The 23772-nt window shown below is 44.7% G+C and overlaps 1 protein-coding gene across 1 annotated transcript; it reads left to right on the forward strand.

The window, feature by feature from the left end:
* The first annotated feature begins 4490 nt into the window (after positions 1-4490).
* LOC138365693 (probable serine/threonine-protein kinase samkC) lies at positions 4491-5750 on the forward strand. Its single transcript, XM_069326184.1, has one exon. The coding sequence runs from the start codon at positions 4491-4493 to the stop codon at positions 5748-5750; it is 1260 nt and encodes a 419-aa protein (XP_069182285.1).
* Positions 5751-23772: the final 18022 nt, after the last annotated feature.

Below are 23772 nucleotides of genomic sequence, written 5' to 3' on the forward strand. Positions count from 1 at the left end.
ATAACCTGAGGCTTGTTGATGATACGGGCATGATAACACAGCTGTAATACACTGTGTGATAACCTGAGGCTTGTTGATGATACGGGCATGATAACACAGCAGTGATACACTGTGTGATAACCTGAGGCTTGTTGATGATACGGGCATGATAACACAGCAGTGATACACTGTGTGATAACCTGAGGCTTGTTGATGATACGGGCATGATAACACAGCAGTGATACACTGTGTGATAACCTGAGGCTTGTTGATGATACGGGCATGATAACACAGCAGTGATACACTGTGTGATAACCTGAGGCTTGTTGATGATACGGGCATGATAACAAAGCTGTGATACACTGTGTGATAACCTGAGGCTTGTTGATGATACGGGCATGATAACACAGCAGTGATACACTGTGTGATAACCTGAGGCTTGTTGATGATACGGGCATGATAACACAGCAGTGATACACTGTGTGATAACCTGAGGCTTGTTGATGATACGGGCATGATAACACAGCTGTGATACACTGTGTGATAACCTGAGGCTTGGTGATGATACGGGCATGATAACACAGCAGTGATACACTGTGTGATAACCTGAGGCTTGTTGATGATACGGGCATGATAACACAGCTGTGATACACTGTGTGATAACCTGAGGCTTGTTGATGATACGGGCATGATAACACAGCAGTGATACACTGTGTGATAACCTGAGGCTTGTTGATGATACGGGCATGATAACACAGCTGTAATACACTGTGTGATAACCTGAGGCTTGTTGATGATACGGGCATGATAACACAGCAGTGATACACTGTGTGATAACCTGAGGCTTGTTGATGATACGGGCATGATAACACAGCAGTGATACACTGTGTGATAACCTGAGGCTTGTTGATGATACGGGCGTGATAACACAGCTGTAATACACTGTGTGATAACCTGAGGCTTGTTGATGATACGGGCATGATAACACAGCTGTAATACACTGTGTGATAACCTGAGGCTTGTTGATGATACGGGCATGATAACACAGCAGTGATACACTGTGTGATAACCTGAGGCTTGTTGATGATACGGGCATGATAACACAGCTGTGATACACTGTGTGATAACCTGAGGCTTGTTGATGATACGGGCATGATAACACAGCTGTGATACACTGTGTGATAACCTGGAGGCTTGTTGATGATACGGGCATGATAACACAGCTGTAATACACTGTGTGATAACCTGAGGCTTGTTGATGATACGGGCATGATAACACAGCTGTAATACACTGTGTGATAACCTGAGGCTTGTTGATGATACGGGCATGATAACACAGCAGTGATACACTGTGTGATAACCTGAGGCTTGTTGATGATACGGGCATGATAACACAGCTGTGATACACTGTGTGATAACCTGAGGCTTGTTGATGATACGGGCATGATAACACAGCTGTAATACACTGTGTGATAACCTGAGGCTTGTTGATGATACGGGCATGATAACACAGCAGTGATACACTGTGTGATAACCTGAGGCTTGTTGATGATACGGGCATGATAACACAGCTGTGATACACTGTGTGATAACCTGAGGCTTGTTGATGATACGGGCATGATAACACAGCTGTAATACACTTTGTGATAACCTGAGGCTTGTTGATGATACGGGCATGATAACACAGCTGTAATACACTGTGTGATAACCTGAGGCTTGTTGATGATACGGGCATGATAACACAGCAGTGATACACTGTGTGATAACCTGAGGCTTGTTGATGATACGGGCATGATAACACAGCTGTAATACACTGTGTGATAACCTGAGGCTTGTTGATGATACGGGCATGATAACACAGCTGTAATACACTGTGTGATAACCTGAGGCTTGTTGATGATACGGGCATGATAACACAGCAGTGAATGATACGGGCATGATAACACAGCAGTGATACACTGTGTGATAACCTGAGGCTTGTTGATGATACGGGCATGATAACACAGCTGTAATACACTGTGTGATAACCTGAGGCTTGTTGATGATACGGGCATGATAACACAGCTGTAATACACTGTGTGATAACCTGAGGCTTGTTGATGATACGGGCATGATAACACAGCAGTGATACACTGTGTGATAACCTGAGGCTTGTTGATGATACGGGCATGATAACACAGCTGTAATACACTGTGTGATAACCTGAGGCTTGTTGATGATACGGGCATGATAACACAGCTGTAATACACTGTATGATAACCTGAGGCTTGTTGATGATACGGGCATGATAACACAGCTGTAATACACTGTGTGATAACCTGAGGCTTGTTGATGATACGGGCATGATAACACAGCAGTGATACACTGTGTGATAACCTGAGGCTTGTTGATGATACGGGCATGATAACACAGCAGTGATACACTGTGTGATAACCTGAGGCTTGTTGATGATACGGGCATGATAACACAGCAGTGATACACTGTGTGATAACCTTACTGCCTCGTTCCCTGCCTCTCATCCCTGCTAGTTACTGCCTCGTTCCCTGCCTCTCATCCCTGCTAGTTACTGCCTCGTTCCCTGCCTCTCATCCCTGCTAGTTACTGCCTCGTTCCCTGCCTCTCCTCCCTGCTAGTTACTGCCTCGTTCCCTGCCTCTCATCCCTGCTAGTTACTGCCTCGTTCCCTGCCTCTCATCCCTGCTAGTTACTGCCTCGTTCCCTGCCTCTCATCCCTGCTACTTACTGCCTCGTTCCCTGCCTCTCATCCCTGCTAGTTACTGCCTCGTTCCCTGCCTCTCATCCCTGCTAGTTACTGCCTCGTTCCCTGCCTCTCATCCCTGCTAGTTACTGCCTCGTTCCCTGCCTCTCATCCCTGCTAGTTACTGCCTCGTTCCCTGCCTCTCATCCCTGCTAGTTACTGCCTCGTTCCCTGCCTCTCATCCCTGCTAGTTACTGCCTCGTTCCCTGCCTCTCATCCCTGCTAGTTACTGCCTCGTTCCCTGCCTCTCATCCCAGCTAGTTACTGCCTCGTTCCCTGCCTCTCATCCCTGCTAGTTACTGCCTCGTTCCCTGCCTCTCCTCCCTGCTAGTTACTGCCTCGTTCCCTGCCTCTCATCCTTGCTAGTTACTGCCTCGTTCCCTGCCTCTCATCCCTGCTAGTTACTGCCTCGTTATCCTCATTTCATTTTCTCTCTTCCTCATTAATCTATATTTATCTCTCACATTATATTATATTATATTTTGATATTTATGTTTAATTTCGTGAAGAAACAAAAGCACATTTGGCAATTTGTGGTTCACTAAACTATTTTTGTACTGCACTTCTTCCTTCCCAGTGCCAGGCCTCTCCTCTCTCTCTCTCTCTCTCTCTCTCTCTCTCTCTCTCTCTCTCTCTCTCTCTCTCTCTCTCTCTCTCTCTCTCTCCTCCCAACTTCCTTTCCACAACAGCTGCCAAAAGCATGCCAGTAAAAAAGCCTTGGAGGTCCTGGAAGATAAGCGCCGGAGGCATTATTGTGGTCGGTTATATTTCTATTTGGCTTTGTGTGCTGAACGTGCCCCATTAGTCACTGGTAGCTGACTGGCTGTCTGGCTGACTGGCTGACTGGCTGGCTGGCTGGCTGGCTGGATGGCTGGCTGGCTGGCTGGCTGGCTGTCTGACTGGCTGGCTGGCTGGCTGGCAGGGTGGCTGTCTGTCTGGCAGGCTGGCTGGCTGGCTGGCTGGCTGGCTGGCTGGCTGGCTGTCTGGATGGCTGGCTGGCTGTCTGGATGGCTGGCTGGCTGGCTGGCTGGCTGGCTGTCTGGCAGGCTGGCTGGCTGGCTGGCTGGCTGTCTGGCTGGCTGGCTGGCTGGCTGGCTGGCTGGCTGTCTGACTGGCTGGCTGGCTGGCTGGCTGGCTGGCGGGGTGGCTGTCTGTCTGGCAGGCTGGCTGGCTGGCTGGCTGACTGTCTGGATGGCTGGCTGGCTGGCTGGCTGGCTGGCTGGCTGGCTGGCTGTCTGTCTGGCTGGCTGGATGGATGGCTGGCTGGCTGACTGACTGGCTGGCTGGCTGTCTGGCTGGCTGGCTGGCTGTCTGGCTGGCTGGCTGTCTGGCTGGCTGGCTGTCTGGCTGGCTGGCTGTCTGGCTGGCTGGCTGGCTGTCTGGCTGGCTGAATAACTGACATAACTGACAGATGGGGTATCTGGCAGTGCGCACAAAGTTTCATGAGACTAGCCTTTAGCGTCGGGACTATAAACACGGAAAGATATAAAACAGACATATTCTGCTTCATATAGATGGATTAACTGAAAGATATAATATTGGGTAGATCTTCCTATAAAATATAAACAACATCTGAATAAAGTAACCAGTTAAACGAAAAAAAAAGAGGAGCCAAGTAAGGAAAGGTCAAAAGTGCGAACAACCAATTCGGAGAGAAGCCAATTTAGAAACAGGAAATAGAACGTGATTAAACAGGGAAAAAAAAACGTGGAAAAAGAGAAAAAAACATTTGCAAAATGTATTACTACACAATTATGGGGCCAAGCCAGCACCCATCAGACGAGGCCAGACCCATCAGACGAGGCCAGACCCATCAGACGAGGTCAGCTCCATTAGACGAGGCCAGGCCCATCAGACGAGGCCAGACCCATCAGACGAGGTCAGCTCCATTAGACGAGGCCAGGCCCATCAGACGAGGCCAGACCCATATCAGACGAGGCCAGACCCATCAGACGAGGCCAGACCCATCAGACGAGGCCAGACCCATCAGACGAGGCCAGACCCATCAGACGAGGTCAGCTCCATCAGACCAGACCATCGCACATGAGAGCACCAGACCAAGACCATCAGAGCACCAGATCAAGACCATCAGAGCACCAGACCAACACCATCAGAGCACCAGACCAAGACCATCAGAGCACCAGACCAACACCATCAGAGCACCAGACCGTCACCATCAGAGCACCAGACCAACACCATCAGAGCACCAGACCAAGACCATCAGAGCACCAGACCAACACCATCAGAGCACCAGACCAAGACCATCAGAGCACCAGACCAGCACCATCAGAGCACCAGACCATCACCATCAGAGCACCAGACCAAGACCATCAGAGCACCAGACCATCACCATCAGAGCACCAGACCATCACCATCAGAGCACCAGACCAGCACCATCAGAGCACCAGACCAGCACCATCAGAGCACCAGACCATCACCATCAGAGCACCAGACCAGCACCATCAGAGCACCAGATCAAGACCATCAGAGCACCAGACCATCACCATCAGAGCACCAGACCAAGACCATCAGAGCACCAGACCAAGACCATCAGAGCACCAGACCATCACCATCAGAGCACCAGACCAGCACCATCAGAGCACCAGACCAGCACCATCAGAGCACCAGACCAGCACCATCAGAGCACCAGACCATCACCATCAGAGCACCAGACCAGCACCATCAGAGCACCAGATCAAGACCATCAGAGCACCAGACCATCACCATCAGAGCACCAGACCAGCACCATCAGAGCACCAGACCAGCACCATCAGAGCACCAGATCAAGACCATCAGAGCACCAGACCATCACCATCAGAGCACCAGACCAAGACCATCAGAGCGCCAGACCAACACCATCAGAGCACCAGACCAAGACCATCAGAGCACAAGACCAAGACCATCAGAGCACCAGACCAACACCATCAGAGCACCAGACCAACACCATCAGAGCACCAGACCAACAGAGCACCAGACCATCAGATGACCAGATCAACACCCTGACAATACCATAACATCACACTCAGAAGACCTGATCAACAATTAACCAACTCAGACGCCACAAATGAAACCACCAGTGTGTATCGGTTTATTATAGCTCACAGCTATAAAACAAACCTCTAAATGGTTGTTTACTGAAGGAACCGAGACGCAGTTAAACCGAGAAGCACGATTGGTTGTGTTGGGAATTTATTCCGCTCGCAGCGAAGTTCCTCTGGCTTCATTTGCATATTGAAATTCCATCTCTGGGAGCCAGGTTGAATATTGGCAAGTTTGTGGAGAAGTTGAAGCTCAGTGTATCTCGCTGGGACACTGTCAGCCATGTTGGTCAGTGTATACACTGTTGGGACACTGTCAGCCATGTAGGTCAGTGTACACTGTTGGGACACTGTCAGCCATGTTGGTCAGTGTATACACTGTTGTGACACAGTCAGCCATGTTGGTCAGTATACACTGTTGGGACACTGTCAGCCATGTTGGTCAGTGTATACACTGTTGGGACACTGTCAGCCATGAAGGTCAGTGTATACACTGTTGGGACACTGTCGGCCATGAAGGTCAGTGTACACTGTTGGGACACTGTCAGCCATGTTTGTCAGTGTACACTGTTGGGACACTGTGAGCCATGTTGGTCAGTGTACACTGTTGGGACGCTGTCAGCCATGTTGGTCAGTGTACACTGTTGGGACACTGTCAGCCATGTTGGTCAGTGTACACTGTTGGGACACTGTCAGCCATGTTGGTCAGTGTACACTGTTGGGACACTGTCAGCCATGTTGGTCAGTGTACACTGTTGGGACACTGTCAGCCATGAAGGTCAGTGTACACTGTTGGGACACTGTCAGCCATGTTGGTCAGTGTACACTGTTGGGACACTGTCAGCCATGTTGGTCAGTGTATGTAATAACTGGCTTTTAACACAATAATTATATTTTATATTTTTCATTGTGTTAGTAACTGAATTAATTTCTCTCTCGATGTGAACGTACATGTGTGTACTCACCTATTTGTGCTTGCGGGGGTTGAGCTCTGGCTCTTTGGTCCCGCCTCTCAACTGTCAATCAACTGGTGTACAGGTTCCTGAGCCTCTTGGGCTCTATCATATCTACACTTGAAACTGTGTATGGAGTCAGCCTCCACCACATCACTGCCTAATGCATTCCATTTGTCAACCTCTCTGATACTAAAAAAGTTCTTTCTAATATCTTTGTGGCTCATTTGGGCACTCAGTTTCCATCTGTGTCCCCTAGTGCGTGTGCCCCTTGTGTTAAATAGCCCGTCTTTATCTACCCTGTCAATTCCTCTGAGAATCTTGTACGTGGTGATCATATCCCTCCTAACTCTTCTGTCTTCTAGCGACGTGAGGTTTAATTCCCGTAGTCTCTCCACGTAGCTCATACCTCTCAGCCCGGGTACTAGTCTGGAGGCAAACCTTTAAACTTTTTCCAGTTTGGTCTTATGCATGACTAGATATGGACTACATGCTGGGGCTGCATACTCCAGGATTGGTCTGACATAGGTGGTATACAAAGTTCTGAATGATTCCTTGCACAAGTGTCTAAATGCCGTTCTTATGTTGGCCAACCTGGCATATGCTGCTGATGTTATGCTCTTGATATGGGCTTCAGGGGGCAGGTCTAGCGTGATATCAACCCCCAGGTCTTTCTCTCTCTCTGACTCGTGTAGAATTTCATCTCCCAAATGATACCTTGTAACTGGCCTCCTGCTCCCTACACCTATCTTCATTACATTACATTTCCTTGGGTTAAACTCTAACAACCATTTGTTCGACCATTCCTTTAGTTTGTCTAGGTCTTCTTGAAGCCTCAAGCAGTCCTCCTCTGTCTTAATCCTTCTCATAATTTTGGCATCGTCAGGAAACATTGAGAGGAATGAGTCTATACCCTCCGGGAGATCGTTCACGAATATCAGATACAGGATAGGACCGAGTACAGAGCCCTGTGGGACTCCACTGGTGACTTCACGCCAATCTGAGGTCTCACCCCTCACTGTAACTCCTTGCTTCCTATTGTTTAGGTATTCCCTTATCCACTGGAGCACTTTTCCAGTTACTCCTGCCTGTCTCTCCAGCTTATGTACCAGCCTCTTATGGGGGACTGTATCAAAGGCTTTCCGACAGTCCAAAAAAATGCTGTCTGCCCAGCCCTCTCTTTCTTGCTTAATCTTTGTCACCTGGTCGTAGAATTCTATTAAGCCAGTCAGGCAAGATTTACCCTCCCTGAGCCCATGTTGGCGGTTTGTCCCGAAGTCCCTTCTCTCCAGATGTGTTACCAGGTTTTTTCTCACGATCTTCTCCATCACCTTGCATGGTATATAAGTCAAGGACACTGGCCTGTAGTTCATTGCCTCTTGCCTGTCGCCCGGTTTGTATATTGGGACCACATTCGCCGTCTTCCATATTTCTGGTAGGTCTCCCGTCTCCAGTGACCTACTATACACTATGGAGAGTGGCAAGCAAAGTGCCTCTGCACACTCTTTCAGTACCCATGGCGAGATCCTGTCTGGACCAACAGCCTTTCTAACATCCAGATCCAGCAGGTGTCTCTTGACCTCCTTTCTCGTAATTTCGAACCCTTCCAAGGCCGCCTGGTTTACCTCCCTTTCTCCTAGCACAGTGACCTCACCTTGTTCTATTGTGAAGACCTCCTGGAACCTCTTGTTGAGTTCTTCACACACCTCTTTGTCATTCACTGTATACCTGTCCTCGCCTGTTCTAAGTTTCACTACCTGTTCTTTCACTGTTGTTTTCCTTCTGATATGACTGTGGAGTAGCTTTGGTTCGGTCTTGGCTTTGTTTGCTATACCATTTTCATAACTTTTCTCTGCTTCTCTTCTCACCCTGACGTACTCATTCCTGGTTCTCTGGTATCTCTCTCTGCTTTCTGGTGTTCTGTTATTCCGGAAGTTCCTCCACGCCCTGTTGTTCAGTTTCTTTGCTTCCATACATGCCCTATTATACCATGGATTCTTCTGTTGCTTCTCGGATTTTTCCCTTTGGGCCGGGATGAATCTGTTTACTGCCTCCTGACACTTTTGGGTAACATAGTCCATCATATCTTGTACAGACTTATCTCTGAGGTCTGTGTCCCAAGGTATTTCACTTAGGAAACTTCTCATATCTTCATAACTCCCCTTTCGGTATGCCAGCCTTTTGATTCCTAGTTCTTTTTTGGGCGAGATAATTCCTATCTCTACCAGGTACTCAAAGTTCAATACACTGTGGTCACTCATTCCCAAGGGGGCTTCCATCTTAACTTCCCTTATATCCCACTCATTTAGGGTAAATATCAAATCAAGCATTGCTGGTTCATCTTCTCCTCTCATTCTTGTTGGTTCCTTGATGTGCTGGCTTAGAAAGTTTCTTGTTGCCACGTCCAGCAGCTTAGTTCTCCATGTTTCTGGTCCTCCATGCGGGTCTCTGTTCTCCCAATCTATCTTCCCATGGTTGAAGTCTCTCATAATTAGTAGTCCAGATCCATTTCTGCTAGCAACAGAAGCTGCTCTCTCTATTATGTTAATGTTGGCCATGTTGTTTCTATCATATTCCTATCTGGGACTTCTGTCATTTGATGGTGGATTATATATGACCACGACTATAATTTTTTGCCCTCCAGTTGCTACGGTACCTGTTATGTAGTCACTGAAACCTTCACATCCCTGAATAACCATCTCAAAATCCGAGCCTTTTCTTACCAGCAGAGCTACACCACCACCTCTTCCTTCCCTCTCTTTCCTCATAACATAATAGTTCTGTGGGAACACTGCATTGGTTATGGTTTTCGTTAGCTTTGTTTCTGTGAGAGTTATTATGTTTGGGTTTTCTTCTAGTACCCATTCTCCAAGCTCATTTGCTTTATTTGTAATTCCATCTATGTTAGTGTACATTGCCTTGAGGCTCACTTTCTTCTGTCCCTTCTCAAATCGCCTCCTTGGTGAGTGTTCTGCTGATGGGGGTAGCTGTTCCATGGGTGTGAGGATCTGTGAGGTGGATAACAGGGTCTCAGAGGATACTGGGATGAGGGGTGGGGGGTCAAGTGAAGGGGGAGGGGAAGGGACGGGGATGAAAGGGGAGGGAGGACAGGAAGGAAAAGGGGGGAGGGGGGACTTGGCAGGAGGAGGGAAGGGGTAGAAGGGTGGGGGGTGGGAGATTTGGCTGAGCATTTGAGTGGGGGCAGGGAGGGTTTAGGGTAGGGGGGTTTTCTATGCAGAGGAGGGTGGTGGGGTTGCGCTCCCTCTGGTGTTACTGGGTAGCTGGTTGTGGGTTTCCCCCTCACCTCTGGGATGTTGTGTTAGGAGTTGTGATTTCCTGGTTTTCCCCTCTCGCCCTGCGCCTCTTCCTTGCTTCTGCCGCCATGGCTCTCTCCTCCCTTGTCATGTTTCTCTGGAGGAATACATTTCTCCCACATTTGCAGGTAGCTCTTCCTTGTTAGAATCTTCTCCTTTGGGTTCTCGTTTGCAAACACACTTTGTGTGAGTGTGTGTGTGTGTGTGTGTGTGTGTGTGTGTGTGTGTGTGTGTGTGTGTGTGTGTGTATGTGTGCGTGTGTGTGTGTGTGTGTGTGTGTGTGTGTGTGTGTGTGTGTGTGTGTGTGTGTGTGTGTGTGTGTGTGTGTGTGTGTGTGTGTGTGTGTGTGTGTGTGTGTGTGTGTGTGTGTGTGTGCTTGTGAGTGTGTGTGTGTGTGTGTGTGAGTGTGTGCGTGTGTGAGTGTGTGAGTGTGTGTGTGTGTGTGTGTGTGTGTGTGTGTGTGTGTGTGTGTGTGTGTGTGTGTGTGTGTGTGTGTGTGTGTACTCACCTAGTGGTGTTTTCGGGGGTTGAGCTCCGGCTCCTTGGTCCCGCCTCTCAACTGTCACTCAACTGATGTACAGATTCCTGAGCCTACTAGACTCTATCATATCTACATTTGAAACTGAGTATGGAGTCAGCTTCCACCACATCACTGTCTAGTGCATTCCACCTGTTAACTACTCTGACACTGAAATAGTTCTTTCTAACGTCCCTCTGGCTCATTTGGGTACTCTTTCCACCTGTGTCCCCTTGTTCGCGTACCCCCAGTGTTGAATAGTTTATCCTTGTCAGCTTTGTCAGTTCCCCTAAAAATTTTGTGTGTGGTGATCAAGTCTCCCTGAACTCGTCTGTCTTCCAGTGACGTAGAGTGCAATTCACACAGCGTTATCTCGGAACTCATGCCTTTTAGTTCTGGGACTAGTCTAGTGGCATACTTTTGTACCTTCTCCAAGTTCGTCTTGTGCTTGACATGGTATGGACTCCATGCTGGAACCGCATATTCAAGGATTTGTCTTAAATATTTGGCATATGCAAGGTTCTGAATGATTCCTTACGCAAGTTTCTAAAAGCAGTTATGATGTTAGCCAGCCTCACATACGCCGCTGATGATATTCTTTGATGTGGGCTTCAGGAGACAGGTTCAGCGTGATGTCAACTCGTAGATCTTTCTATCTGTCCGTTTCGTAGAGGACTTCGTCTCCTATATAGTATCCAGTGTCTGGCCTCCTATTTCCTCCGCCTAGTTTCATTACCTAACATTTACTTGGGTTGAACTGTAGAAACCATTTGTTGGACCATTCCTTCAGTTTGTCTAGGGTCATCTTGTAGCCTCCTGCTATCAACCTCGGTCTTAATCATCCTCATATTTTTTGCAATGTTTATTTACCAATGTTTATTTACCAATGTTTATTTACCAATGTAAACCAATGTTTATTTACCAATGTAAACCAATGTTTATTTACCAATGTAAACCAATGTTTATTTACCAATGTAAACCAATGTTTATTTACCAATGTAAACCCATGTTTATTTACCAATGTAAACCAATGTTTGTTTACCAATGTAAACCAATGTTTATTTACCAATGTAAACCCATGTTTATTTACCAATGTAAACCAATGTTTATTTACCAATGTAAACCCATGTTTATTTACCAATGTAAACCAATGTTTATTTACCAATGTAAACCAATGTTTATTTACCAATGTAAACCCATGTTTATTTACTATCGGTGTCTGCAGAATCGAGCTATTTGCTCCTGGACCCCGTCTTTCTTACCAAACTATTTTTTCTCTATATTTACTACATATATATATATCTAACATACGCACACACCCACATTCCCAGGAGCAACCCGTAGCAACTGTCCAACTCCCAGGTACCTATTTACTGCTAGGTGAATAAGGTCATCAGGGTGAAAGAAACTCTGCCCAATTTGTTTATGGCTCTGCCGGGGATCGATCCCCGGACCCTAGGATTAGGAATTCCGAGCACTGTCCACTCAGCCGTCAGGCCCCTGTATGTGTGTGTGAGGGGGGGTGGGGCACCAAGTACCCGGTTGGGGAGAAAGGGGACGCAGAGTGTCCGGGGAGCGGGCAAGCGTGAAGGGGTGAAGAACGGTGCCGCCAGCACTGTAAGAACAGTGTCACCAAGGTTAGTGCCAGCTACGGTGAGCGACGGAGGAGGAGGAGGAGGAGATGGAATAGGAGACGGAGAAGGTGAAGAAGAAGAAGAAGGAAGAGGAAGAGGAGGAGGAGAAGGAAGAGGAGGAGAAGGAAGAGGAGGCGGAGAGGAGGAGGAGGATGAGCAGAAGGAGGAGGAGGAGGGGGAGGAGGTGGAGGAGGTGTTTTCTCAACTGCTGGGCTGTCTCAGCTGGACAGTTTTTTTTTTTTTTTGATCAAAGTTGGTGTTGGGGGCAGCAAGGGCATTCCCCACTGATTAGAACCTTCAGTAAAAGCAGGATCATGTGTCCCTGCTAATCTAAGCAGAGGTTCTGGTAGGCTATCTCTTGTAAGGTCGTTTTTTGCATAGGAGTAAAGGAAGGCTGGTAGGGCAATTTGAGAGTTATGTGGACACCAAGGCCACAGAGTCTTACGGAGAGGGCTGCTTGCTACCACTGAGAGTCGTCCAACAGGAGGAGGAAGAGGACTTTCTCTAGCATGGACTTCAAAAGGTTGTCACACTCGATTAATTAGCTTTGTTTGTTTCTTGTGTTTGTAACTCCTTATTCTTATGAACACAGGCACAATGGCTTGAGGTTACCATTTTTCAATTGTAAAATGTATATGGATTAACAATGTACTTTTTAATAACAAATGGTACTTTTTTAATCAATAATTAAAGAGTTCATTTAAAAATGAAGTTTTTTGCCTGAACTTTGACTTTGACTTCGAAAATGGACAAAAATATGGTATTGCAGCCAAATGTTTCTTTCCCCAAGAACTGATTATTTTCTCAGAAATGCAGCACAAGCGAGGGGGCAGCCGGAACGATGCTTCAATTGAGTAGCTTCTCTCTCTGACTGAATTTCTCCTCAAATCCCTATTAAATGTAACTGTTACTCTTCTTGAGCACACACAACTACCAGGTTCCTTGGGCTCGTCGTCATAGTTATCTTGAGGTTATCTTGAGATGATTTCGGGGCTTTTTAGTGTCCCCGCGGCCCGGTCCTCGACCAGGCCTCCACCCCCAGGAAGCAGCCCGTGACAGCTGACTAGCTCCCAGGTACCTATTTACTGCTAGGTAACAGGGGCATTCAGGGTGAAAGAAACTTTGCCCATTTGTTTCTGCCTCGTGCGGAAATCGAACCCGCGCCACAGAATTACGAGTCCTGCGCGCTATCCACCAGGCTACGAGGCCCCTCATTGACAAGTTCTAATCTCAAGGTTTGTGCCCAAACTGTCTCACGAAGTACAAGACTCGTACTCTAGACCCTGGACTGTTGAGGCTCCACTCTCGTCCAAGCTCTTCGCCAGTCTTCTGCTCACTCGACCCGTCCCGCTCGGTTCGTCCCAGCTGGAACGGTCACGGTCCGTCCCAGCTGGTGTAGGGACAGACCGTGACCTGTTGCTAGAGTTTAGAGACATCAGGTGCAGGGTTGAGCCTCGGACCAGTGACCTCAAGGAGCTCCTTGTACTCGGCCTCCTCATACTGCATGTGATCCTTCACCAGCCGGCTATCTCTCGAGCACCCGGGAGGAGCGACGCTCACTAACGCGAAGCAGAATTTTCCAAATTAGTTATGAAATCGGTGATTGGCCTGCCGTTGTAACCCTTTTTCCGAGTCATTAGCCAGCGCCCTCGTAGCGTGGGGGGGGGGGGGAGCCCCCCAGCACCCCTTCTCCCCCCCCCTCACGGAGCCAACTTTCTGAACGTTCCTGCGGCCAAAATTACCAAAGTTACCCCCGGTCCGTCGAACGCTTGTACCGGTGGCTGGAATTTCCTCCTAACTCTCATCTCCTGCACACAGGCACCGCTACCGGATCCTTCTATACTGAGAAAAGCATAATAATCCATTAATAGTAATATCAAGTGTCCATTACTCCTCTGCAAAAATTATTTCTTTACTTACAGAAACATTTGATTCCGTTTGTCTGGGTCGGGAAAGTTGTGATGTTTATATACCCTTGCTTTGTATCGAAGTCCCGCCCCCCCCTTCCCCTCCCATAAGGTAGAGAATGACCCTTCCGCGCTGCAATATACTGCAACTCCTGGGGTACCTATTTCCTGCTGGGTGAACAGAGCCATTAGGTGCCTCTGTTCATCTACCTCCACACCCTCACTCCCACAGCTCCACACCCTCACTCTCCCGCAGCTCCACACCCTCACTCTCCCACAGCTCCACACCCTCACTACCACAGCTCCACACCCTCACTCTCCCACAGCTCCACACCCTCACTCTCCCACAGCTCCACACCCTCACTCTCCCACAGCTCCACACCCTCACTCTCCCGCAGCTCCACACCCTCACTCTCCCACAGCTCCACACCCTCACTCTCCCACAGCTCCACACCCTCACTCTCCCACAGCTCCACACCCTCACTCTCCCGCAGCTCCACACCCTCACTCCCACAGCTCCACACCCTCACTCTCCCGCAGCTCCACACCCTCACTCTCCCACAGCTCCAGACCCTCACTCTCCCACAGCTCCACACCCTCACTCTCCCACAGCTCCACACCCTCACTCTCCCACAGCTCCACACCCTCACTCTCCCACAGCTCCACACCCTCACTCTCCCACAGCTCCACACCCTCACTCTCCCACAACTCCACACCCTCACCTTCCCGTCCAGCATCAGTCATCACCTGGAGAAGGTGCAGATCAAGCTGGGGTTCTCCTCTCATCCTCCAGCATCAAGAGAGGTCAAGGACCATTCCCCAGATCTCATCACTGGACTCCATGTTCTATCTCACCCATCGTCCGCCAGGCTGTTCACTCTACCGTCGGGATCACCCATGATGGGCAGCTCTTCACGTCCCTCTTCTGCACTACCATAACCTGAAAGTTCTAAGCAACTTCCTATTTACCTCTTAATCTAACCTCAAATACCTGGATCTGAACTACATTTTCATTATATTTCGGAAAGGGATTTGATTCACTATATTTATATCATTAATATAACCCAATTTTCCTTAAACTAAGCCATATTTAAGGGTTTATATCCCCACCTAACCTCCAAATTATACCATAATTTTAATGTATATATATAATTACTATTACATTTTATTCTAATTTATCCTTAATTAACTCCTTAATATATTATTTTATTTTATCTTAATTTATCCCAAATTTTCGTCATTTTTTCTAATTTATCCCAAATTTATATATTACCATCTTAATTTATCCCTAATGTATGTAAATTTTATCTTAATTTTCATTAATTTACAATAATTTATGACATATTCCCCTAATTTACTATAATATAGAAAATGCAGTTTTTTTTAATTGTGTGTATATGAGACTATTTACATATTGAAGTTAAAGAAAATGATTGTTGAGTCACAGCAACCTTCCCCTATCCTCCCCCCCCCCTCGTCCTCTCTACCATTCACCTCTTTCCATCCCCTCGTCCTCCCCATCATTCCCCACTCCCCCATCCCTTCTTCCTCCCCACCATCCCCAACTCCCCCATCCCCTCATCCTCCCCACCATCCCCAACACCCCAGTCCCGTTGTCCTTCCCACCATTCCCCACTCCCCATCCCCAGTCCCCTCATCCTACCCACCCTCCCCCATCCCCTGGTCCTCCCCACCTTTCCCCTCTTCCCCATCCCCTCCATGATCTGATGTTCTCATCACTATAAAGCATGAACAGTTAAAAAAAGAGAGGAAAAACAATGAAAAAATAGAAAAATAAACTATACTCACAAAATGAAAGGAATGGTAAACATTACAGGTCAATTCCAACAAAATATCAAACAAAATAATTAAATTCAAATCAAAATAAATCGAAATCTATGAAAATTTAATTTATCAATGCAATCGGAAACATTGAAATAAAATTTTAACATATTTAGTATAGCGTGTGTGTAGTTTTACGTGCAAAAGATAGTGCTGTTTAAAAAAAATATATATTTTTGCCTGTCACAGGTGTAGCATCGAAAAAGCAGGTATATAAAAACACACACATATTCGAATGGAGTGTTGTGTCAAAATTTCAAAGCAATCGATGAAGAAAGTTCGGAGATTACAGCGTGTGTTGCTCTTACGTCCAACAAATGGCACATTTTTTTTTAAAAGCATGTTTTTTTCCTGTCACAGGTGAGGCATGTATATCGTAGGTATATAAAAACATGCGCCTATTCGAATGCTACGTTGTGTCAAAATTCCAAAGCAATCGGTAAAGAGGTTTCGAAGATTTCCCCTCATAGGAAAAATACATGAAAAACACAGTTAAAAAAAAAAAAAAATTCCCCATCACAGACGTGACATCTATATATTATGTATATAAAAACCCTTCTCGATGCGAATGGAAGGTTGTGTGAAAAACTTTAATTATACATTAATTGACATTAACAGCTCTGACAGTTAGATTTAACTTGGGGGAATGATATGGTTAGTTAATTGGATAAATTCAGCTTTAGTATGTTATAATTAGGGTAAATTTAGTGAAATTCACTTACATTTTAGATCAATTTAGCGTTGGTTGTGTTATGTTGAGATGGGGTGGGTTTGGTTTGGTTGGATTGATGTAAGACAAAAACACACATGTGGGATGTAGAAAATAGATAGACGGACACAGATCTAGTCCAGTGAAATGGTATTGAGAATGGAGTATGATATGCGGTGTCTAGATATTGGAATTAGACATTCAGTTTAGATGGGATAGGTTAAACTTGGTTAAATTGGGCTTTGGTTGTGCTATGATATGGTAAATTTGGATAAATTTGGTGGAAATTATCTTAAATTAGGTAACTTTATGGGAGACAGCTGAAATTTTGCCAACTATAATAAAATATATAGCTTTGGTTGTGTTAGGTTAGGTAAGGTTGTGTATGGTAGGTTATATAATATCTTAGAGGTAACTCTCTTGTCCAAGAAATAGTGTAAATTAGCCTATTTGGGTTTGAGATATAACTAGCTCATGTAATGGAGGAACAGAGGTCACACTGGCTTGTATGTGAGGATATAAGTGATATTTAGCTACTTTAGCTTTTGTTAGGTTGAATTTGATGAAATTTGGGAAGAACAAGTGAAATTCTGCGAGATTTAGTTAAATGTGGGTTCTAATTGGATGCATTTTGGTAGGATTTAGTAAATTTGAATCAGTTTAGTTGGATTTAGCACTTGCTGGTTAAATTTAGATGAGTAAATTAAAATTAGGTAAATTCAGCTTGATTTTAGGTTCTGTTTGTTTGGATTAGAATGAGATGGACCATCTTAGGTTGGTATAGGATACAATAGCTTTGGGTTGGACATAATCGGTTTATATAGGATTTGATAGGATACATTTTGATGGGAAACAACATTTTGTTTAAATTTTGATAGATTTGCCGACTTAACATAACCCAACCTGTCCTAACCTAACTCAAAAAAAGGAGCCGGTCGGCCGAGCGGACAGCACGCTGAACTTGTGATCCTGTGATCCCGGGTTCGATCCCGGGCGCCGGCGAGGAACAATGGGCAGAGTTTCTTTCACCCTATGCCCCTGTTACCAAGCAGTAAAATAGGTACCTGGGTGTTAGTCAGCTGTCACGGGCTGCTTCCTGGGGGTGGAGGCCTGGTCGAGGACCGGGCCTCGTGGACACTAAAAAGCCCCGAAATCATCTCAAGATAACCTCAAGATAACCTCAAGTTTCTGATATACGTAAATGATCTCCCAGAGGGTATAGACTCATTCCTCTCAATGTTTGCTGACGACGCCAAAATTATGAGAAGGATTAAGACAGAGGAGGACAGCTTGAGGCTTCAAGAAGACCTGGACAAGCTGCAGGAATAGTCGAACAAATGGCTGTTAGAGTTTAACCCAAGCAAATGTAATGTAATGAAGATAGGGGTAGGAAGCAGGAGACCAGATACTAGGTATCATTTGGGAGATGAAATACTTCAAGAGTCAGAGAGAGAGAGAATGACCTGGGGGTTGATATCACGCCAGACCTGTCCCCTGAAGCTCATATCAAGAGGATAACATCAGCAGCATATGCCAGGTTGGCTAACATAAGAACGGCCTTTAGAAACTTGTGTAAGGAATCTTTCAGAACATTATATACCACATATGTCAGACCAATCCTGCAGTATGCGGCTCCAGCATGGAGCTCATATCTAGTCAAGCATAAGACTAAACTGGAAATGTTCAAAGGTTTGCCACCAGACTAGTACCCGAGCTGAGAGGTATGAGCTACGAGGAGAGACTACGGGAATTAAACCTCACTTCGTTGGAAGACAGAAGAGTTAGGGGGGACATGATAACCACATTCAAGATTCTCAAGGGAATCGACAGGGTTGATAAAGACAGGCTATTTAACACAAGGGGCACACGCACTAGGGGACACAGGTGGAAACTGAGTGCCCAAATGAGCCACAGAGATATTAGAAAGAACTTTTTTAGTGTCAGAGTGGTTGACAAATGGAATGCATTAGGAAGTAATGTGGTGGAGGCTGACTCCATACACAGTTTCAAGTGTAGATATGATAGAGCCCAATAGGCTCAGGAACCTGTACACCTGTTGATTGACGGTTGAGAGGCGGGACCAAAGAGCCAGAGCTCAACCCCCGCAAGCACAATTAGGTGAGTACACACGTATATATATATATATATATATATATATATATATGTCGTACCTAGTAGCCAGAACTCCCTTCTCAGCCTACTATTCAAGGCCCGATTTGCCTAATAAGCCAAGTTTTCCTGAATTAATATATTTACTATAATTTTTTTCTTATGAAATGATAAAGCTACCCTTTTCTCTATGTATGAGGTCAATTTTTTTTTATTGGAGTTAAAATTAACGTAGATATATGACCGAACCTAACCAGCCCTACCTAACCTAACCTAACCTATATTTATAGGTAAGGTTAGGTTAGGTAGCCAAAAAAAGCTAGGTTAGGTTAGGTAGGTTAGGTAGACGAAAAAACATTAATTCATGAAAACTTGGCTTATTAGGCAAATCGGGCCTTGAATAGTAGGCTGAGAAGTGCGTTCTGGCTATTAGGTACGACATATATATATATATATATATATATATATATATATATATATATATATATATATATATATATATATATATATATATATATATATATATATATATATGACTGAAAACTCACACCCCAGAAGTGACTCGAACCCATACTCCGACTGAGTTTTCAGTCGCATATAGTCCTGGGGGACCATTCAGGCTTGTTCGCATATATATATATATATATATATATATATATATATATATATATATATATATATATATATATATATATATATATATATATGTCGTATTTAGTAGCCAGAACGCACTTCTCTGCCTACTATGCAAGGCCCGATTTGCCTAATAAGCCAAGTTTTCATGAATTAATTGTTTTTCGACAACCTAACCTACCTAACCTAACCTAACCTAACTTTTTCAGCTACCTAACCTAACCTAACCTATAAAGATAGGTTAGGTTAGGTAGGGTTGGTTAGGTTAGGTCATATATCTACGTCAATTTTAACTCCAATAAAAAAAAATTGACCTCATACATAATGAAATGGGTAGCTTTATCATTTCAAAAGAAAAAAAATAGAGAAAATATATTAATTCAGGAAAACTTGGCTTATTAGGCAAATCGGGCCTTGCATAGTAGGCTGAGAAGTGCGTTCTGGCTACTAGGTACGACATATATATATATATATATATATATATATATATATATATATATATATATATATATATATATATATAAATATATATATATATATATATATATATATATATATATATATATATATATATATATATAAAAGAATATTTTGGTAGCAGTCTTTCTGGCAAACATATGTTGTTGAATATGACCGAAAGGGTAAGGTTAATGATTCTAACACGATTCTTCTCATTATTTCTTATGTTTTTTTTCTCTGTCGAGGGAAGTTGAAAAATTAACTCTCCAAAGCTCATTTTCACACTTTATTATGATCTGACGCTCAGGGATGCGTTTCACAAGGTTCTCAAAGATAATTTTACCGTGTTTAATCTCGGGTTATATTCTTTTTGGGTGAGATGGTAAAGAACTATTAATTTTTCAACTTCCTTCAACAGTGAAGAAAACATAAGAAATATTGAGAAGATTCGTGCACAAATTTTGAGAAGATTAACAATCAACAAGTAACAGGGCTCCATCATGGAGCATTTAATCTCCTCACACAACCAGACCATCACCAATCTTAACGAACTACACAGAAATTATCGACAAGTACAACGACAACAGGAGACTCGACATCAGCGAGGCGCTACACATCTAGAAGTCAAAACCAGCAATCAACAACCAATTAACACATGGTTACATTCTACCCACTTCAAGACCCGAACCAACGCAGAAACAGTAAAAGCAAGAAAATAGAACATGCAACGGCCTGTTTATACCCCTTGATCCATTTGTTCATCTCAATCATGTCCTGTATCACCTCACTCCAAGCGAAAATAAGCCTTGGCAGAGTATGGAGAATTTGTCTTTGAAGATGTAAGGAGTGCCTTGCGAAACGCTTCCCTTGGCGTCAGACCATGAATATAGTGTGAAAATGATCTTTGGAGAGTTAATTTTTCAACTTCCCTCTACAGTGAAGAAACACATCAATAAAATGTTTCAATAAAATGATTTATTGAAAAGGAGCGCTCATCTCTATTACATATTCATTTTTTATTCATTATTCACTGGGAATGTCTCACTCCTCTACCCTTAACACCCACCAGTGAGCGCCAGCTACATAAAATACACCAATAAATAATTATAAAAATTATAAACACAAATAATTATTAACATTACTGAGTAAATAAAATGCCTCTTCAAATAATACCATTACTCTAATGGCTCTTAAGGATTACAAAATTATTTTCCTGCACCGGAAACACCACGTAATATATAATGTCTGATGAGCTAAGTCGCAAACACTGAGATTTGTTGCTGGAAAAACTACAATAAGTACACAATTTATTGCACCCGAGAAGATTAAGTTAAGCTATACGAGCACTGAACAGCAGACAAAATAACGGCTTTATTTACAATTATTAAACAGTTAATGAGCTCCGAAGCACCAAGAGGCTGTTTATAACAATAACAACAGTTGGGTGGGAAGTTTCATGCTTGTAAACTGTTTAATAAATGTAACCAAAGCCGTCAAAGATTGAGGAAAGATGTACACGTTCGTAAGTGCTTGCGTAACTGCTTCGTGAATCTGGCCCCTGATCTGTTAAGTAGTGGTGGACACAAAGTTCAAGTCCCCAAACCAGCTATATACTACAAATAAAAATATATTTTCGAAGCACCTATTTTAGTAGTCAAAAAGTGCGTTATACTCCTGCCAGGGCAACATGTCGGAGAGAGGAAACTGCCACAAAGGAGTTCAACCACACGCCAAAAGGTGTCCTAGCACCCCTGATGCTCTCTCTCCACACCCTGCCACACTACACCACGCACACAACCTCTTATTGGTCTCTGTTTACACCACAAATATGAGGTTCCAATATTGTATGTTTCTTTTCCCCCGTTTTCTGTTCATCGGGTACTCGTTAGGGTGAACTATCTTTTTTTTGGTAAAGCCATTTTATTCACTTCTAAACTTTTCCCTTTGTCAGTTATAGACACAGAGTTATTATTTTCGTTTATAAACATTTATTTTTACGTCAGTCTCTGGGATTATGTCAAGATGCATCCAAGGGTCCGCGAACTGCAAATAGGAGCTGAGTGCACACACACACACACACACACACACACACACACACACACACATACACACACACACACATACACACACACATACACACACACACACATACACACACACGCGCCATCATGGAGCCCCCACCTGAAGAAACACATAAAGAAACTGGAGAAGGTTCAGAGGTTTGCGACGAGGCTTGTCCCAGAGCTACGAGGGATGGGATATGAAGAGCGGCTGAAGGAACTGAATCTTACGACACTAGAGAAAAGAAGGGAGAGAGGAGATATGATAGGGACATATAAAATACTCAGGGGAATTGACAAAGTGGAAATAGATCAAATGTTCACACGTAATAATAACAGAACGAGGGGACATGGGTGGAAACTGGAAACTCAGATGAGTCACAGAGATGTTAGGAAGTTTTCTTTTAGCGTGAGAGTAGTAGAAAAATGGAATGCACTTGGGGAACAGGTTGTGGAAGCAAATACTATTCATACTTTTAAAACTAGGTATGATAGGGAAATGGGACAGGAGTCATTGCTGTAAACAACCGATAGCTAGAAAGGCGGGATCCAAGAGTCAATGCTCGATCCTGCAAGCACATATAGGTGAGTACATATAGGTGAGTACACACATACACACACACATACACACACACACACATACACACACACACACACACACACACACACACACACACACACACACACACACACACACACACACACACACACACATATTCAGGGGGCCTCGTAGCCTGGTGGATAGCGCGCAGGACTCGTAATTCTGTGACGCGGGTTCGATTCCCGCACGAGGCAGAAACAAATGGGCAAAGTTTCTTTCACCCTAAGTGCCCCTGTTACCTAGCAGTAAATAGGTACCTGGGAGTTAGTTAGCTGTCACGGGCTGCTTCCTGGTGTGTGTGTGGGGTGGGAAAAAAAGAAAAAAAAAAGTAGTTAGTAAAACAGTTGATTGACAGTTGAGAGGCGGGCCGAAAGAGCAAAGCTCAATCCCCGCAAAAACACAACTAGTAAACACACACACACACACACACACACACACACACACACACACACACACGCACACGCATACGCATACATTAGGGGCCTCGCGGCTGAGTGGACCGCGCTCTTGGATTGTAGTCCTAATGGCCCGGGTTCGATTCCCGGCGCCGGCGAGAAACAATGGGCAGTTTCTATCACCCTGATCCTCCTGTTACCTAGGAGTAAATAGGTACCTGGGAGTTAGTCAGCTGTCACGGGCTGCTTCCTGGGAGATGTGTGTGTGTGTGTGTGTGTGGTGTGGGGGGAAAAATAGTTAGTAAACAGTTGATTGACAGTTGAGAGGGGGGCCGAAAGAGCAGAGCTCAACCCCCACAAGCACAACTAGGTGAATACACATACACACACTCCTTAGACAGGCGGGAGATCTTGGTTGGAAATTGAAAATTATTTAGAATTCTTTTAATCCGTGTTTAAAAACTAAATAAAAAATATATATGTGTGATTCTCCTGGAATAATGTAATTATTTTGTTATCACCAAATATATATACGAAATATAAACAAGTGTGTAGTTATTAAACTACCTAAGATAAAGACCAGAATATTATATCAGACTCCGCATGATATCGCCTAAGATAAAGACCAGAATATTATATCAGACTCCGCATGATATCGCCTAAGATAAAGACCAGAATATTATATCAGACTCCGCATGACATCGGCCGATGCTGAGTAACATTAGAACTCACAATAACTAACTTTTGTCGTGTAACACAGGAAAATGTCCAAGATTTTGCATAACACCGGCTTCCCTTTCTTATGGTGCTCCTTAACAACACTCGTCATCTTTATTTGCATTCACGAGTTTGGCTTCAAGAGGCG

Source organism: Procambarus clarkii, chromosome 17 (genome assembly GCF_040958095.1).
Source record: "Procambarus clarkii isolate CNS0578487 chromosome 17, FALCON_Pclarkii_2.0, whole genome shotgun sequence".
NCBI lineage: Eukaryota > Metazoa > Arthropoda > Malacostraca > Decapoda > Cambaridae > Procambarus > Procambarus clarkii.

Coding starts and splice junctions, on each gene's coding strand:
- LOC138365693 (XM_069326184.1), top strand. CDS start 4,491: ATGGGGCCAAGCCAGCACCCATCAGACGAGGCCAGACCCATCAGACGA.